At 38.1% G+C, this 19,783-nt stretch overlaps 1 protein-coding gene across 1 annotated transcript in view; it reads left to right on the forward strand.

Annotated features, from left to right (window-relative positions):
* Nucleotides 1–229: 229 nt before the first annotated feature.
* Nucleotides 230–19,783, forward strand: part of LOC115111342 (ankyrin repeat domain-containing protein 13A-like) — a 44,690-nt gene continuing 25,136 nt past the window's right edge. Inside the window, exons 1-2 of the mRNA XM_029637285.2 lie at nt 230–593; nt 16,118–16,253. Of these exons, the coding sequence (XP_029493145.2) occupies nt 495–593; nt 16,118–16,253 (235 nt within the window). The 5' untranslated portion in view covers nt 230–494. The remainder of the gene's footprint in view (nt 594–16,117; nt 16,254–19,783) is intronic.

Consider the following 19,783-nt stretch of genomic DNA (forward strand, 5'->3'; position numbering starts at 1 on the left):
ATTAAAGCATATTTATATATTTACCATACTAAATCAAATTATATTTACGAAAAATTATTTGGCACAAATGAGTAAAGACCTGCTTGCCCTGGCCATAGCGTAAATGGTCACGTCCTTGCTTGGAACAATCCATTTTTCAAGAAGGGGACTATATTATTAGTAAATATTGAACATAACTTTGTTTTTTTTTCAGAAATATATACCTGCACTTATATTTATTTTGAAAAATAGTTTATCCTATATTTATCCTCTGCCAAAATTGGTTTGTAGAACAAAGTTTATTTCAAACACCCCTATCACAATAGTCTCAACTTGACACTTCCTTGTTTTTCGAAAGTTTTATTTTGTAGAAGTTGGCTAGCAAAATTTGACATGAATCCTGACGGAATATGGAGATGACTTGATTCATATTTCTTCAACTTGAACGTTTAGCTTAGGTTGTCCATGGCTGTAAATATACGCTAGCTACATTTAGAAGTTCGAAGTAGGGGAAGATGTTATCCGCGGTCAACGAAGATTTTAGGATGAAGTTTCCACTACATTCATTGGTCTGGGAAAATGATTACAGGAATTTGGAAAACGAGTCAACAAAGGTATGTCAACATATGGACACTGATCTAGCTACAACTACTCACCTTTTTCTAGCTACATCTCTATCTGCTTCAAAATGGCTGAAACCAGCGTTAGCTACTTGGCTAACTTATTGCTAGTTACCGGCGTTAGCTGCTTGGCTTGACATGCATAACCATACAATTTGAGTGGTCGAATTCCAATTATATCCGTTCACAGAATGCCATGTTGCAACCATGATCGAGATGATACACGTGTATTTTAACATAACTAACTAGTCAGCCTTCTAGCGAATACGTTCCAATTTGCATGGGCTATTAACTGGTGTTCGACACGACACCAGGGGTGTGTTCATTAGTCGCAGACCGTTACCGGAAACCGTTTAATTTAGGATCCAAAGATTATGGAAATACTGACAAGATACATGTCTCTCCGCACTAACAATCGGAGTAGTTGTCCACAAAGCGGCACGGTGGGCTGTCTGTCTCTCCTTTATTTGGATTGGTGGATACATCTCATTATTGTAATCTGTTTTTGAATATTCGATGGAGTTGTTGACGCCTGTATTGAATGGAGAGAGATGCTATGCTACAGGGAGTTACCGGCTTCCTTAATAAAGCAAGGTGTAATATCTTTGATTCCCGACGCTAATAAGGATAGTCTTTATATAGACAACTGGAGGCCCATAGCTTTTTAATAATGATGAAAAATGATTTGTATTTGCTAAGAGGATGAAACAAGGCTTATATCATATAATTGATGAAGAACAATCTGGTTTTATGCATGGTCGACACATTAGTCATAACATCAGGATGATCTTAGATATGATTGACTATAATGACCTCATCCTTGATGATAGTTTTCTTATGTTTGTTGATTTTTATAAAGCCTTTGACACTGTAGAACATGAGTTTATGTTCAAAGCAATAACTTTTTTTGCGGTTTTTTAAAGCACTCCCAACTTTATATAGTGCTTGTACTAGCTCTGTGAAATTAGCTCACGGGACATCCCGTGGCATTAGGCAGGGCTGCCCAATTAGTCCATTTTTTTTTTATTGGTTACTCAAATTATGGCTCTTCATATCAATAAAGGGAATTTTCAAGGTGTTTCAGCACTTGGCAAGGAATTTAAACTATGTCAACTGGCTGATGATACCACCATATTTTTGAGAGACAGGAATGAGGTTTCTGAAGCAGTTTCCTGTATTGAAGACTTTTCCATAGTTTCAGGTTTGAAAATTAATATCAATAAATCAGTCTTATTTCCACTCAAGGACTGTGTTTTACAGGAAGTATATGGTATCCCAATTAAAGATAAGGTGACTTGTCTTGTAATTGTTGTATGCAATTGTTGTATGCAAGGATGAAAAACAAAGTAGTGAATTAAACTTTAACCCCATTATTGAGAAAACAAAGAAGAAATTGAACCTCTGGTTAATGAGAGATATGTCATTATATGGTCGGGTTTTATTGTCCAAAGCGAAAGGTTAACGGTTTATGTCTTGTTATCACTTGACTTACCTCCCAAAAATTGTAAAGGACTGAGAAGATTTATTTATTTATTATTTATTTGACTCTGTTGTTGATTTAGAATTTCTGCTTCGGTGTAATTTTGATGTTGATAAAATCCCAGTAAAATTGGCCAAATTCCATAAGGAGACACTTTTAGCTTGGATGTTAGCATATAAACAAAATTATTCCCCTCACAGATACTTTCTATGGAACAACAAAGATAGATATATATATACAATTTAAAAACAGGTCTTTTTTTCTAAACTGGTTTGAGAATACAATTATTTTGGTTGGTCAGTTACTGAATGAGGATGGATATCTACTCTCATATGGGGAATTTCTTGATAAGTTTCGAATTCCAATAACCCCAAAATAATATGCATTTGTTTTTAATGCAATTCCAAGGGGTGTTGTATTTTATTTTATTTTTTATTCCTCTGTGTTTGATGTAAGTAACAGATTTACATTCAAATATATTCATTTGCAATATTAACATCCTCAAAGGTAAATGTAGTAATAAACAGATTAGGAATATTTTTTGTGATACTACAATTCCCTCAGCAACATTTTTTGGTTGAATGTCTATGGTGATGATATACAATGGGGGAAAGCATGGAAAATTGCTAACAAATATTGTATCAGTAACAAGGTAAAAGACGTTTCATTTAAAATATTACATAGAATGTATCCTGTGAAACATGTTTTGGAAAGATTCAAGCTGAATGTTGACTATAATTGTGATTTCTGTGGAATTGAGAAGGAGACCATTTTTCATTTGTTTTTTGCCTGTATTTATAGTATACTTTTTGGGATTGACATATAGAACTTTCTTACAGAGAAAACAGGACCAGTTATTCAATTGAATGGTTTTGATATAATTTATTTAAAAAATTCTGACATTGATAAAGATGTAGTATGATTCATTCAAATGCTAATAATATTAGGTCTGTTTCATATACAAATGCAAATGGTCTAATTCAAAATGTAACTTTTTTCACTTTATACATTTATTTAAACAATATGGCACTAGTCAACTAAAATGAAAAACAAAAAGGCAATTCAAACCGGTTGTATTTTTAATGAATATGATTTGTTTGTTTAGGATTCCTGGCAATGTAAATAGGTTATGTATGCTTGTTTGCATGTGACTATTCCTCTTTTGTTAATAACAAATAAAAATAATAAATGAATGAAAAGCTATGCTGATACCTGATGCTATAAATATGCATAGCCATCTCGAGACAACTCCGCTAGTGTTTTTTCTCAAATTTGCCGGGATGTCATGTGTCCCACTTTTTATTGAACCTTTATTTAACTAGGCATGTCAGTTAAGAACAAATTGTTATTTACAATGATGGCCTAGCCCGGCCAAACCCTCCCCTAACCTGGACGACGCTGGGCCAATTGTGCGCCATGGAGTGGCCCACTGGCTTAGACCGATGCGCCACTCAGTCCCACTTATATCGGTACAGTCGTAAAAACATAATCATTATGAAACTTCTATTAGATCAAATAAACATCACATAGCAATTAAACCATCATGTATTTGTTGACCAAATTCGACACACTCTCATTGACATCCATACAAAACAAAACTTATTGCTTGGTTGGCAAAAAAATTTTTTTAAAGCCACCTGCTGGAAGGAGACAGATTCTGTCAAGTTGGTCCTTTCTTTTCCTCTTCCTCTCCCAGTGTAATCATAACACCAAAAACTTACAAAACGTTTCTATTGGACAGGTTTAGCAAAGAGGGCGGGACCTACCTGAATGTGTCCAATATAAACACTTGTTTTTGTTGCTTGGGGTAATGATTACACCCCAGAACTTGTCCAATAGTAGGCAGGGCAAACCCATTTTTGTTATCTCGGGTTTACACTGAACAAAAATTTGAAAGCAATATGTGAAGTGTTGGTTCCATGTTTCATTAGCTGTTCCATATGCACAAAAGTCTTTCTCTTAATTTGTTGATATCCCTCTTAGTGAGCATTGCCAAAATATTCCATCCACCCGACAGCTGTGGCATATCAAGAAGCTGATTAAACAGCATGATCATTACACATCTTGTTCTGGGGACAATAAAAGGTCACTCTAAAATGTGCAGTTTTGTCACACAACACAATGCCTGCCACATATGTCTCAAGTTTTGAGGGAGTGTGTAATTGGCATGCTGACTGCAGCCATATCCACCAGAACTGTTGCCAAATAAATGAATGTTAATTCAGTAAAATCTTTTAAATTGTTCACTGTTCATCAAAATAAATAACTAGCAGCATGTTTTTAGACTCATTCAGTAGTTTTGACCTGATTTAAGTACAATACAATTGGAAATTAATGTTGAAAGTTCAATTTATATTCCTAAAATGTAATAACAAATGTATGCCGTCTCTGCTTCCTGTTGACAAGACATTTGGATAAATAGCTCAATGTCAACCGTTTTAAAGTGCCCAAATTAATGACTAATATGCAGAAACAGTTTGTTTTATATATTGAAAACCGTTTTGTATATTGAAAACCTAAACATAAAATGTACTATCTACACATACAGTGCCTTCAGAAAGTATTCATATCCCTTGACTTATTACACATTTTGTTGTTACAACCTGAATTCAAAATGGATTAAATCAACAAACAAAAAAATTCACCTATTATATAATACACAATACCCCATAATGTCAAAGTGAAAACTTGTTTTTAGACATTTTTGCAAATGTATTGAAAATTAATTGCAAAAATAACTCATATTTGGCAGCGATTACAGCGGTGAGTCTTTTGTGGTAAGTCTCCAAAAGCTTTGCACACCTGGATTGTACAATATTTGCCCATTATTCTTCAAAAAATTATTCCAGTTCTGTCAAGTTGGTTTTTGATCATTGCAAGATATTCTCTTTCAAGTCTTGCCATAGATTTTCATGCAGATTTAAGTCAAAACTGTAACTCGGCCACTTAGGAACATTCACTGTCTTCTTGGTAAGCAACTCCAGTGTAGATTTGGCCTTGTGTTTTAGGCAATTGTCCTGCTGAAAGGACTTGCCCAGTGTCTGGTGGAAAGCAGACTGAAACAATTTTATCCTGGAAAAACTCCCCAGTCCTTAACTATTACAAGCATACCCATAACATGATGCACTATGCTTGAAAATATGGAGAGTGGTACTCAGTAATGTGTTGTGTTGTATTAGATATGACCCAAACATAGCACTTTGTATTCGGGACAAAAAGTTAATTGGTTTGCAAGATTTTTTAGCATTATTAACTTGCCTTGCTCCAAACAGGATAAATATTTTTTAAATATTCTGTACAGGCTTCCTTCTTTTCGCTCTGTCAATTAAGGTTAGTATTGTGGAGTAACTACAATGTTGTTGATCCATCCTCAGTTTTCTCCTATCACAGCCATTAACTTATGTACAGTACCAGTCAACAGTTTGGACACACCTTCTAATTCAAAGGTTTTTCTTAATTTTTTTATATTTTCTACATTGTAGAATAATAGTGAAGACATCAACACTATGAAATAACACCTATGGAGTCATGTAGTAACCAAATAAGTGTTAAACAAATCTAAATATATTTTATATTTTTCAAAGTAGCCACCCTTCCTTGATGACAGCTTTACACAATGTTGGCATTCTCTCAACCAGCTTCACCTGAAATGATTTTTAAACAGTGTTGAAGGAGTTCCCACATATGCTGAGCAATTGTTGGCTGCTTTTCCTTCACTCTGCGGCCAACTCATCCCTAACCATCTCAATTGGGTTGAGGTCGGGTGATTGTGGAGGCCAGGTCATCTGATGCAGCACTCCATCACTCTCCTTCTTCGTCAAATAGCCCTTACACAGCCTGGAGGTGTGTTGGGTCATTGACCTGTTGAAAAACAAATGATAGTTCCACTAAACGCAAACCAGATGGGATGGCTTATCGCTGCAGAATGCTATGGTAGCCATGCTTGTTAAGTGTGCCTTGAATTCTAAATAAAGCACTGACAGTGTCACCAGCAAAGCACCCCAACACCATCACACCTCCTCCTCCATGCTTCACGGTGGGAACCACACATGCAGATATCATCTGTTCACCTTCTCTGCGTCTCACTAAGACACCGGGGTTGGAACCAAAAATCTCAAATTTGGACTAATGTCCATTGCTCGTGTTTCTTGGCCCAAGCAATTCTCTTCTTATTGGTGTCCTTTAGTAGTGGTTTCTTTTCAGCAATTCAACCATGAAGGTCTGATTCACACAGTCTCTTCTGAACAGTTGATGTTGAGATCTGTCTGTTGCTTGAACTCTGTGAATCATTCATTTGAGCTGCAATTTCTGAGGTTGGTAACTAATGAATTTATCCTATGCAGCAGAGGTAACTCAGGGTCTTTCCTGTGGTGGTCCTCATGAGAGCCAGTTTCATCATAGAGCTTGATGGTTTTTGCGACTGCACTTGAAGAAACTTTAAAAGTTCTTGGAATGTTCCGGATTGACTGACCTTCATGTCTTAACCTCTTGCCTCTACTTGGGACGCTTGCGTCCCAACTAGAGCTCTGGAAATGCAAATGCGCTACGCTAAATGCTAATAGTATTAGTTAAAACTCAAAAGTTCATTAAAATACACATGCAGGGTATCAAATTAAAGCTACACTCGTTGTGAATCCAGGCAACAAGTCAGATTTTTAAAATGCTTTTCGGCGACAGCATGAGAAGCTATTATCTGATAGCATGCACCAATACACTACAACAGAAAAGCACAGCAGGGGACGTAAACAAAATAATTAGCATTTCGGCGTTACACAAACCGCACAATAAAATAGAAAACATTCATTACCTTTCACCATCTTCTTTGTTGGCACTCCTAGATGTCCCATAAACACTATTGGGTCTTTATTTCGATTAAATCGGGCCATATAAAGCCAAGATATCGTTATATGTAGACTGTGTGATAAACGAAAAAAACAGCGATTTCACAACGTAACGTCATTTTTTTTAATTCAAAAAGTAGACGATAAACTTTCACAAAACACTTCGAAATACGTTTGTAATGCTACTTTAGGTATTAGTAAACGTTAATAAGCGATAAAAATCATCCATAGGCGATGTAGAAATCATTAGCTGTCGTCTTGGAAAAAATTTCAGGAGAGAGCTCTTCCGGAATGATCTGGGCGGAGACCGGAGGTAAGTCGTGCCCCTCTTTCGGTTCAACCAAGAATCAAAGATGATTCAATTCACAAGACTCTAGACAACATGGGGATGCTGTGGGAGTTGAATGCTCGGTCTTATCTAATTCGGCTCACTGTTAACAATTGCTGGAAGTGGCGCAAGGATATTTATTTCCATTTTCTGTGATCAGGTTTTCCTGCGCTTTCCGATGTAACGCACGTTATGTAATAGCCACAGTCGTGATTTAACCAGTTTTAAAAACGTCCGAGGGTTTCCTATCCACACATTCTAACCATATGAACGTACTATATTCCTGGCATGAGTAGCAGGGCGCTGAAATGTTGCGCGATTTTTAACAAAATGTTCAAAAAAGTAGAGGGTAGGAGCAACAGGTTAAAGTAATGATGGACTACTTAAAGTAATGTTGTTTCTCTTTGCTTATTTGAGCTGTTCTTGCCATAATATGGACTTGGTATTTTACCAAATAGGGCTATCTTCTGTGTACCACCCCTACCTAGTCACAACATAACTGATTGGCTCGACCTCATTAAAAAGGAAAGAAATTCCACAAATGAACTTTTAACAAGGCACACCTGTTAATTGAAATGCATTCCAGGTGACTACCTCATGAAGCTGGTTGAGAGAATGCCAATAATGTGCAAAGCTTTCATCAAGGCAAAGGGTGGCTACTTTGAAGAATCTCAAATTTAAAATATTTGATTTGGATAACACTTTTTTTGGTTACTACATGTTTCCATATGTGTTATTTCATAGTTTTGATGTCTTCACTATTATTCTACAATGTAGAAAATAGTACAAATAAAGGAAAAACCCTTAAGTGAGTAGGCGTGTCCAAACTTTTGACTGATACTGTAACTGTTTTAAAGTCCCCATTGGTCTCATGGTGAAATCCCTGAGCGTGTCCTTTCTCCCTGGCAACTGAGTTAGGAAGTATGCCTGTAACCTTTTAGTGGCTGGGTTTTATTGATCCGCTATCCAAAGTCTATTTAATAACTTCACCATGCTCAAAGGGATATTCAGTGTCTGCTTTTTTTTATTTTAACCAATCTACCAATATGTGCCCTTCTTTGCGAGCCATTGGCAAACCTCCCTAGTCATTGTGGTTGAATCTGTGTTTGAAATTCACTGCTCGACTGAGAGACCTTACAGGTAATTGTGTGTGTGTGTGGGGTACAGAGTTGAGGTAGTCATTCAAAAATCATGTTAAACACTATTATTGCACACAGAGTGAGTCCATGCAATGTAAAATGTGACTTGTTGAGCACAATTTTACTCCAGAACTTATTTAGGTTTGCCATAACAAAAGGGTTGCATACTTATTGACTGAAGACATTTCAGATTTTTATTTTTAATTCATTTGTATTAATATTTTTTTTTTACATAATTCCACTTTGACATTATGGGGTGTTGTGTGTAGGTCAGTGACCAAAAATCTGAATATAACCCGTTTTAAATTTGGGCCATTTTTTAAAAGTTATGCCGACCGCGTCATTGCGTTTTGGTACACCAGAATTACATTCATTTCCAATGAAACGTTGCGCTTGCTTTGCAGCATTGCATTGCAGAGGCAGTTGCAGTGCATTCGGTGTTGTGCATACAGATGGACTGTGTACAGCTGCAGTGATCGGTTAGCTGCTCAGATAGCTGATATTTATAGTTAGTGAGGGAAATGAAAGTGCCCAGCTTCAGCGATTTTTGCAATTCGTTCCAGTCACTCACAGCAGAGAACTGTAAGGAAAGGCGGCCAAAGGAGGTGCTGGCTTTGGGGACGACCAGTGAGATATACCTGCTGGAGCGCGTGCTACGGGTGGGTGTTGTTATCGTGACCAGTGAGCTGAGGTAAGGCGGAGCTTTACCGAGCATAGACTTATAGATGACATGGAGCCAGTGAGTCTGGCGACGAATATGTAGCGAGGGCCAGCCGACTCGAGCATACAGTTCGCAGTGGTGGGTGGTATAAGGGGCTTTGGTAACAAAATGGATGACATTGTGATAGACTGCATCCAGTTTGCTGAGTAGAGTATTGGAAGCTATTTTGTAGATGACATCGCTGAAGTCGAGGATCGGTAGGGTAGTCAGTTTTACTAGGGTAAGTTTGGCAGCGTGAGTGAAGGAGGCTTTGTTGCGAAATAGAAAGCTGATTTGATTTTGGATTGGAGATGTTTGATATGAGTCTGGAAAGAGAGTTTACAGTCTAGCCAGACACCTAGGTATTTGTAGTTGTCCACATATTCTAGGTCAGAACCGTCCAGAGTAAAATAACTATTTTATGATTTTGAAGTTTAAGAAATGGTGAAGTTTTCCTTTAAGTGACAGTTGGACTGTCAAATCTGTGTATTGGTGTGTGGCCAGCGACTTTTATAGACCACTTTCTGTGTTTGCAAACATTGCCGCACAGGGGCGATGCTCGCAAGTTGGTGGCAGAGCACTGGGGAGTTCTTATAGAATGGCAGCAAAAAAAGCCTCTATTTGCATGTTGCTTTTGAGTGCATTTCACACATTTTGGATTAAAATAGGATTTTAAGGCTTGATATAATGTAATATAATGTCTCATCGCAAATCAACTGCATTATACTTTTTATTAAAAACACTTCAGCTTCAACCAGTAAAATGCTACAGCCTATGTCAATGAGCGTTAGCATTCTAGCTAACAATGGCTGCATCCAAAATAGTTATTTTGCTAGATCACAACCTAGTATAATAGCGACTGTTCAAGCAAGAATCAAAACATAGTTGTAAGCGTATGAGAACCGAAGATACACTACTGTTCAGAAGTTTGGGGTCACTTAGAAATGTCCTTTGTTTTTGAAAGAAAGGCAAAAAGAATTGCCCAGTAAATGACATTTAAAAAAAAAAATAGTTTACTCTGTTTATTAAGTTTTACACACACACACACACAGACGAGACAAAGCAATATAAATAATATACTCAACTAGAAAAAAAATACAAATAAAAATACAAATAAAAAAATAGCTTTAAAGATACCATACTTTAGACAAGTTAAACATACCAGGCAGAAGGCTGCAGAGGTTAAAGGGCAATCTATAGTACAGGGACAGAGCAAACACCTCACCATTGTTCCTGTAAACAGTCAAGGGATAAGGGTGGAGAAATGCAACCACTCACAGAGAGTCATGGCCACAGACCGACCATCCACTGGACAGGTTTTTTTTTTACAATGCTTTAAAATAAAAAAATAAAATGATTATTCATGTAGGCGTGAACAAAGTGTAAAAATAACTGGGAAAAACAAGCTCACACTTCAGTCTCTGCCCGAGCAAGATGAACAAGGCATCTGCGGATCACGATCAATAAGCACGTGGACCTTAATGCCCCCCCCAGCAAAAACACAGAGAGAGGCTCCTCCAACCCTTAAGTCACAGACTTATTTTAGTATTAATTGGAATGCCATCAGAGGATGGACTGTTTAAAGTAAGACCGGAATGGAGCCCAAGCCTCATTAAACAGTTTGGTGTTCCCACGTGAATTGAATTTGATTTTTTCTAGTTTCAGAGAGCACAACACATCCCTCACCCAATATTTATAAGATGGGGGAGCTGCCATCTTCCAGTTCTGTAGTATTAGCCGTCTAGCTAAAAGAGTTGTATAAGCAACAGTGTCCGACTGGATTCTTGATAGGGGGGTACCCATGGGCAGTACTCCAAAAAGGGCTGTAAGGGGAGACGGATCTATAACAGTGTCATATATATCAGAGAAACATTTAAATATTAATTCCCAGAAACCTGACAGTTTATGACAGCCCCAAAACATATGCAACCGTGTGGCTGGTTCCACTTTACATCTGACACAGGTAGGATCAAAATCGGAGAATATTCTTCCAAGTTTGGCCCCCGGTGAACCACCTTGAATTGAATGAGGCTGTGTCTAGTGCTAAAAGAGGACGAGTGCACCCTGTGCAGCACAGATTCCCAGGCGTCTTCCCCAAGTTCCTCCCTCAAATCCTTTTCCCATCGAGTCTTTAAAGGCACCAAAGAAGGGTTCTGTAAGTCATGAATGATTGCATATACATCTGAAATTGCGCCCCTAGGAAGCTTGTTCAGCTCCAAGATGCTCTCTATAGCTGTATTCGCAGGCCTATTGGGAAATCCAGGTGTTAGCCCTGACAAAGTTTCTAGTCTGGAGATAGCGGAAAAAGTGGGATTGGGGGAGATTGAACTTTTCCTGCAGCTGAGAAAAAGAGGCAAATGTATCATCAAAGAATAATTGGGCTAGCGAGGAGAGGCCTAGTGAGTGCCAAATGCCAAATCATTCAAAGATGGAGGAAATAAAATGTTCTGATTGACTGGGCCTGATAGAGAAAAGCCTTGGAGGTTAAAGGCTAAACGGAACTGATTCCAAATTGTAAGAGACTGCTTTACAATTGGGTTGACACACCTTTTGCCTAGGGACACTGGGAGAGACGAGCACAGCACAGAGGAAACTGCTGCAGGTTTACACGATTCAGACTCCATCTGGACCCAGAGTGGTCTAGGGCCAGTAGGATCAGTCTGCAGCCAGTACAGAACGGCTCTGAAATTTGCAGCCCAGTAGTATGTCTGAAAATTTGGTAGAGCTAAACCCCCCAATGACCTAGGCTTCTGTAAATGTTTTCTACCAATCCGTGGTACCTTGCCATCCCAAATAAAATGCATGAATGTTTGATCCAGTAAAATAAAAAAAGATTTTGGAATAAAAATGGGTAAACATTGAAATAAATATAAAAATTTGGGCAACACATTCATTTTAATGACATGAATCCTTCCGATAAGGGAAAGGGGTAGTTTCAAAAAGTAAAATATTGTTTCAATCTGTCTGCTAGAGCAACAAAGTTTTCCTTTAACAAATTTGAATATTTCCTTGTCACTTTTACTCCCAAGTAAGTGAATTGATCCCGGACAATCCTAAACTGAGAACTTGTAAAAGAGCACTTTAAAGCAGCCTTGTTTACCGGAAAAAGCTCACTCTTGCCTAGATTCAGCTTGTACCCTGAGATTGATCCAAACTTTTTAAGAACAGATAGGGCACGTGGCAATGAGGTATCGGGGTTGGAGATCAACAAAAGGAGGTCGTCAGCATATAGTGAGACTTTCTGCTCCCAGCCCGCCCTGATTATGCCTTGAATGGCATCATTAGAGCGTAGTGCAATGGCGAGAGGCTCGATTGCCAAAGCAAACAACAAGGGGGAGAGTGGGAAACCCTGTCTGGATCTGCGGTGCAAGGGAAAATAGTCAGAGGACAAGTTATTAGTCCGTACCGAAGCCATGGGGGAAAAATAAAGAATCTTTATCCACGCAATGAATTTGGGGCCAAAGCCAAATCTATAAAGGGCAGCTGTTAGGTAATCCCACTCAACGTGGTCAAACGCTTTTTTCGGCATCAAGTGAGACCACCACCTCCGGGTCCTCCGACGCTGGGGAGTACAGTATATTCATAAGGCGCCTAATATTGAAAAATAAATGCCTATTTCTCACAAAGCCAGTCTGGTCAGAGTGTATTACTTGGTGCAGCAAGCCTTCCATACGGATGGCTAAAAGCTTAGCTAGGATTTTGTAATCACAGTTTAAAAGCGAGATTGGGCGATAGGATCCACATTCCAGGGTTCTTTGTTTTTCTTTAGTAGTAATGAAATTGAAGCCTGATAAAGACTAGGTGGTAGCTTTGAAGTATTGAGGCACTCTGCAAATAGTCGAGACAAGAATGGGCAAAGCAGACCAGAAAACGTCCTGTAAAATTTGGTTGGAAAACCGTCCGGACCCGGTGATTTACCACAATTCTTCTTCTAGATAGTCATGTGAGTCTGTATCAATTGAAGGCATATTCAAGCCATTAAAGAAGGAGTCAATCAGCAAGGGGTCTTGAGGGGATTGAGGTGTATAGCGCAGAGTAAAATTGTTTAAATTGATCATTGATCTCTTTATGAATAACTGTGGTGACACCAGATGGGGTCCTTATTTGTGGGATTAAACGTGAGGCCATCAGATTTACGGATCTGATGCGCAAGGAGTTTACTGGCCTTGTCGCCTTATTCATAGACTTTGTATCGAGCTCGCAAGAGTAACTGTTCAGCTTGCCTGGTAGAAAGCTCATCAAATTCAGATTGGAGTAGTTGGCGCTCTTTATGCAGATCAGAGGAAGGATCCGTAGCATACTTCTCATCCAGTGTGGCTATGGACTCGCTCAGGTCCCGAAGTCGCTGGGAGCGAACTCTGTTTTGGTTGGCTGTATAAGAAATAATTTGGCCACGTAGGTATGCTTTGAGAGACTCCCATATGGTAGAGCAGGACATACCTGGTGTTGAATTAGTTTCTAGGAATAAGGTGATTTCAGAAGAGATGAAATTGACAAACTCCTTATCTGAGAGTAAAATGGGGTTGAGACGCCATTGATAACACATAGGAGGTCGCTGGGGAAACTCTAGTTCAAGCACTAATGGTGAATGGTCAGAGATAACAATACTCTCGTAAGTACACTGCCGAAGGTTAGGCAGAAGTTTTTTTGTCCAAAAAGAAGTAATCAATCCGGGAGTATGTTTGATGAACATGAGAATAAAAGGAATATTGTCTATCTGTAGGATGTAGGAAACGCCAGGCCTCAAACATAGCATATTTCTGAAGAAAGGATTGAATAAGTAGGGCACATTTAGATGGGCCTGTATTTGTTTGTGAGGACTTGTCAAGAACTGGGGACATTTTACAGTTGAAATCCCCCCTAAAATCAACAAATGAGACTCTAAATTGGGAATAGTAGACAGAAAGGAAGAAATTAAACTTGTGTCATCCCAATTGGGAGCATAAACACTAGCCAAAACAAGAGGGGTAGAAAACAGTTCACCGGTTACTATGACGTATCGTCCCTTAGAATCAGCAATAACCTCAGAAGCTACAAAGGGAGTAGCTTTATCAACCAGAATAGCAGCACCTCTTGATTTACTATGAAAGTTCGAGTGGAACACTTGACCAACCCAGTCATTACGCATCCTAAAATGCTCACCAGTCCTCAAGTGAGTCTCTTGTAGAAATGCAATATTTGCATTCAAACCCTTTAAGTGTGTCAACACCCTCTTACGCTTCACCGGGTTGTTAACCCCTTTGGTATTCCAAGAAATGTACTTGATCGTATTATTTCGGCCCCTCTGGGCATTCCCGTTATTCAACCCTGTCATTAGAGCATAGAATGGAAAAGCAATGAGCGCCCAAAAGATCTATAACTAATTTTTCTATGTGAATTTGGTGGGTCGCCCAAAAAGTTTCATATTGCAGCTTTAATGGTAGACTCGGCAAAATGATGTTAGCAAGAGAACCACAAATATTGAGATGCGTGAAATGCGAGACTTAGCTCTCACAGTCACATGGTATCTGCGCATGTGCATGGGATCACATCACGCTGTTCACAGCAAGGTAGGCAGGGCCCAAAAAACGACAGAGAAGTTGAGCCTTGTGTTTCAATGCTCTTAGTTGTTGCGGAAATTGACCCACTATGCTGTTTACTTTCTGCATTTATGTCATAACACGGAGTCTACCTTTAAGCACTCGATCTTATGTCATCTTGATGAGTAATTCTTCTAAATGTTTAAACCGGACACTCTAGACTAAAGCCTCCGTAGTGTCTGTGCAGCAACTTGAATGTTTGACGTCCCTACCAATAAACTCTCGATTTCATTGCAAAATATTTTCCATTTGGAGTAGGGATGGGCATTTTTAAATGATTTCAGTATTCAAATAATATGAGATTTTTTCGGATAACCAGATAGTTGAAATACTTGGGGTTAACTTCAATGGAGACTTGCTCACACAACTCGAGAGATGGAGTCGGTGCGCTGGTGGGGGAGGGGCGAGAGAAGAGCAGGGGCCTGTGTGTGACAGTATGTGTGTGGCACAGTGCGAGAGAAAGTAGCCAAACTGACTCGCTACTTAGACAAACTTGTTGCTGCCATAGATTAGATTATCTATCATACCATCAGGTAGTGCCTGTCTTGACTGCATCAAATCATTTGTAAAGAAGCTAGTTAACTACAGTAGCCAGCTAGCTAAAATAATAAAGCTAATTGAGACTATTTTGCTGCACTCCCCAGTCCTTGTCCACAACAACTCAATCAGTGGAGGCTGGTGGGAAGAGCTATAGCATGACAGGAATGTAGTGGTATCAAACATATGGAAATCACATGTTTGAATCAGTTCCGCCTATCCCATTACAGCTATTACAATGAGCCCATCCTTCAATTGCTCCTCCTACCAGCCTCCACTGAACTCCATTCATATGAAACAACAGCCTATCTGTTGGTTGATCATTGTAGCCTACCGACAGGCTCACTTATAAAACTAATAAGGCTGTTTTATTAAAATGTTGAATGTAATGGTCTATCGCTGTAAGCTGTGTAGCAATATCACATAGATCGTTTAATTTTAGACAAATCCTTAAAAAAATATATATTATAGGCCTTTCTTTTCTCAAAATTAATAAGTAATCAAATATTAATATCCATTCAGATATTCAAATAAGTGTGCCCATCCCTAGTTTAGAGTAAACAATTTCCGTTGCAAAACATTTTGCTACCGACTAATGAATACACCCCAGGTACCCACTGATTCTTGAAGAATAGAAACGCCTCAAGCTTATAACTGTCTTTCCCTATCATAACCCAAATATATATGGTGGCTTTACTCCATTGGAATTGTTTGTTTTTGTTGCCAGTTGAGTCTTTAACAGGCATTGTATCTATCGCTTCCAGCATAGAATTAGGAATAAGAAAGCTAGCTAATAATTTTAAAGGATCTCTATGGCTTCCCGTGTGTATGATGTCGATCTGATGTGCAATTCTCTTTAGGTAGCGAGGCTATTTGTTTTTGAAGGCATTGCAGTGTTTATTTCTTTCTTTCAGAATGACATTGAGGCTGTGGATCCCAGGGGAAGGACACCACTCCACTTGGCTGTGTCGCTGGGACACCTGGAGTCAGTGAGAGTGCTTCTAAGACATGGCGCAGAAGTTACCAAAGAGAACACCGATAATTGGACAGGTTAGGGCTGTTCTCCATCACAAGCTACAATTGTCCAAATGTAATTGTGTATTATTAATATTATGAATTCTGCATGCTATTTACATTTCCTTCAGAAAGTATTCACACACCTAGACTTTGTCAACATTTTGTTGTGTTACAGCCTAAATTTTTAATTGATTAAATTGAGATTTGTGTCACTGACCTACACACAATACCCCATAATGTCTAAATGGAATTATATTTGTAGACATTTTTAAATTGAATATTCGAAACATACAATATACTTGCAGTGAAGCCGCTCAATAACTACATCATACCAGTCATACCAGACTCCCATTCAGAGTGACACACTGAAGCATCCAGGGTCAATGCCCTGCTCAAGGGCATGTTGACCGATCTACCACCAGGCCAAAAAACGTGAACTCGAACCCTCCAAGATCGACTGACCCGGTCTTGGAGTAATTGACTGACCCGGTCTCTCCAGATCTCCTAACAGTACTATTTCTAGGGTCAATTTTAGATCAATGCTATGCATTTTCAGCCATTCCTGAACCTGAGACCAGAAACAGGCTACCTGTGGGCAATACCAAAATAAATGGTCTATTGATTCTGTATCCTCACACCAAAATCTGCAGAGCTTCGATGATTTTATGCCCCAAACATTTTGTTGGTGGCAAGAATTCTATATAATCATTTTAACTGAAAATCACAAAGTCTTGAATCAACTCATACACCCTGTACCATGGAATTGGTACATCAAAAGTCTCTTCCCAACTATTTTGCAATCTGTATGGCACAGTTGTCAACATCCTGGTTCTGAAATTAAACTGGTATACTTTCCTTTTTATGATAGTTTTATTCCTCTGCCAGTTTTGATCCTTTATATTGGGCAGACAGACCAGTTCACTACCTCCTCCCGCTGCCACCCGTCTCCTCCATTTTTGGGGCAATGCTGTAGTCAATTCGTTGTACTCTTGGATTGAGCAGACCTTTCTGTACAATTCTGATAAAGGACATAACTCTACCATTCCAATTTACAATGTCATTTAAGAACAAAATACCCTTTTCAAACATCTTTCCCATAAATACAGGCCATAATATTTGGTGTACTATTTGTTCTACCTTTTCAGGAGAATGAAATTGTAGCCAGCTCTGCAATGCTTGTTTGAAAAAGAGAGATACTTTGAAAAAAGTATCATTTTCAATTAATCGAAAATGATACATGGCAATCTGCACAAAGGCAAAAAGGCAATTTTTAAACAATGGATGAGCTTTTTTTCATTATCTACTTAACCATTTAGGGTTCAAATAAAACTTTTGAATGAGTGAAGCTTTTAGAGAGAGGTTTAGTGCTTTTATAGTTAATAATCTCAACTCACCCAATTCATATTCATTATATAGATGGGCACGTTTTATTTTGTCTTGTTTAACGTCCCAGATAAAGCAAAATACTTTTTGCTCATATGATTTGAATGAAACTAATCATCAGGAGTAGGCAGCGCCATAAGTAAGTGAGTAAACGGAGATATGACTAAGGAGTTAATCATGGCAATTTTTCCATAAATATACAGGTATTTACCTCTCTATGGTTGCCGGATCTTGTCTATTTTTACACGTTTTCTATTGAAATTCATTGTGGAGAGCTTATTTATATCTTTTGTGATATGAATACCGAGTATGTCTACTTCACCATCAGCCCATTTTATAGGTAAACTGCAGGGTCATGTAAAAGTTGTATTTTTTAAGGATCCAATACGTAATATTGTACACTACTCATAATTAGGTTTTAGTCCAGAGAGTACAGAAAAGTTATCGAGATCTTCAATGAGACATTGCAGGGATCTATCTAGCTTGCGGACTTAATATAAAACTTGAGTCATCGGCATACATGGACACCTTTGTTTTTAAGCCTTGAATTTCTAATCCTCTAATGTTGTTATTGAATCTGATTTTAATAGCTAACATTTCGATGGCCATAACGAATAGTTATGGTGACAGTGGACACCCTTGTTTAACTCCTCTTGACCATTCAAAACTCTCATTAATTATTATTTTACACCTGGGGTTGCTATACATGATCTTTACCAATTCTATAAGAGAATTACCGAAATTGAAAAAATCCAGGCATTTATAAATAAAATCCAGTCTTACTTTATCAAATGATGAATTTCATGATGTTCTATTATTTCTAGTAGTTGTCGTATATTATCTCTAATATATCGTCCATGTAAAAAAAAACTGTCTGATCAGGATGAACAATACCTGGTAAGACCCTTTTAATTCTGAGTACTATGCATTTTGCTAGTATTTTTTGCATCACAACATTTAAGCGTAAGGGGCCTCCACTTTTTTAGATAGACTGGGTCTTTATATTTTCCATCTGGGTCTTGTTTTAATAATAGCGGAATCAGGCCTTCCTGCTGAGTACCTGACAGACTACCATTTCTATAGGAGTAGTTAAAACAGTCTAACAATGGAGCTTTTAGTATATCAAAAAATACTAGTATATCAAGCCCTGGGGTTTTTCCAGACTGAAAGGATTTAATAGCCTCAAAATTCTTCCTCTCTAATTTGGCCTTTGAAAAGATCTTTCGGTATATTTGTTAATTTTCCATTTTTTTAATATTATTTGGAAAGAATTCCTTACCATAATCTTCATTCAGTGAGAAAGGATGAGATGGAAAGAGAACATCTGCCTAAAATAATTAGCTTCCTCTTTTAAAATATCATTCAGAGAATCATAGATGACTCCGTCTTCAGTAACGAGTTTCTGCAAATTCTTTTTGCGTTCCTGTATTGGAGATTCAGGAAGAATTTTGCATTTATCTCCATATTCCATCCAGTTTGCTTTATTTTTGTAATATATTACATTAGATCGTTCTTGAATAAGTTCCTCAAGTTCTTTTTGTTTTTCCTCTAACTTATTTTGTATCTCTGTAATATTGTTTTTATTGCTATCTACCTGTACTATTAGTTCATGAATTTCCCTCCCTCTTTAGCCAGAAACTGCTTGATTATTATTGATGAATATTCAATTGAATGACCCCTGAAGGTACATTTAAAGGTATCCCAAACAATAAGGGGATTTGCTGAACCTATATTATACTGGAAAAATTCAGTTATAAATTATTTTGTCTTAGTTAAAAAAAAAAAACTGATCACCAAAATCTGGAAAATGTATCAATGCGCCACTTGCATGTATTGTCTATTGGAAAGCAAATTACATGGGGCTGAGATTGCAAGTCCTACAGCTTCCACAGGATGTCGCCAGTCTTGTCAATTGCCTGGGCTTTGTTTCTTGGTCAAACGAGTAAGAGAGAGCCCATTCCTTCCGGTCTCCGACAGGATGTTTTGGATGAGAAATTTCCGAACATGATTTCAAGACGTGGAGCTATTGAATACACATCGCCCCGTGATCAATTTGATAGATTATTAACGTTTACTAATACCTAAAGTTGGATTACAAAAGTATTTCGAAGTGTTTTGTGAAAGTTTATCGTCGACGTTTTTAATCTTAAAAAATGACGTTGCGTTTTAAAACGCTGTTT

Source organism: Oncorhynchus nerka, linkage group LG27 (assembly GCF_034236695.1).
Source record: "Oncorhynchus nerka isolate Pitt River linkage group LG27, Oner_Uvic_2.0, whole genome shotgun sequence".
NCBI classification, from domain to species: Eukaryota; Metazoa; Chordata; class Actinopteri; order Salmoniformes; family Salmonidae; genus Oncorhynchus; species Oncorhynchus nerka.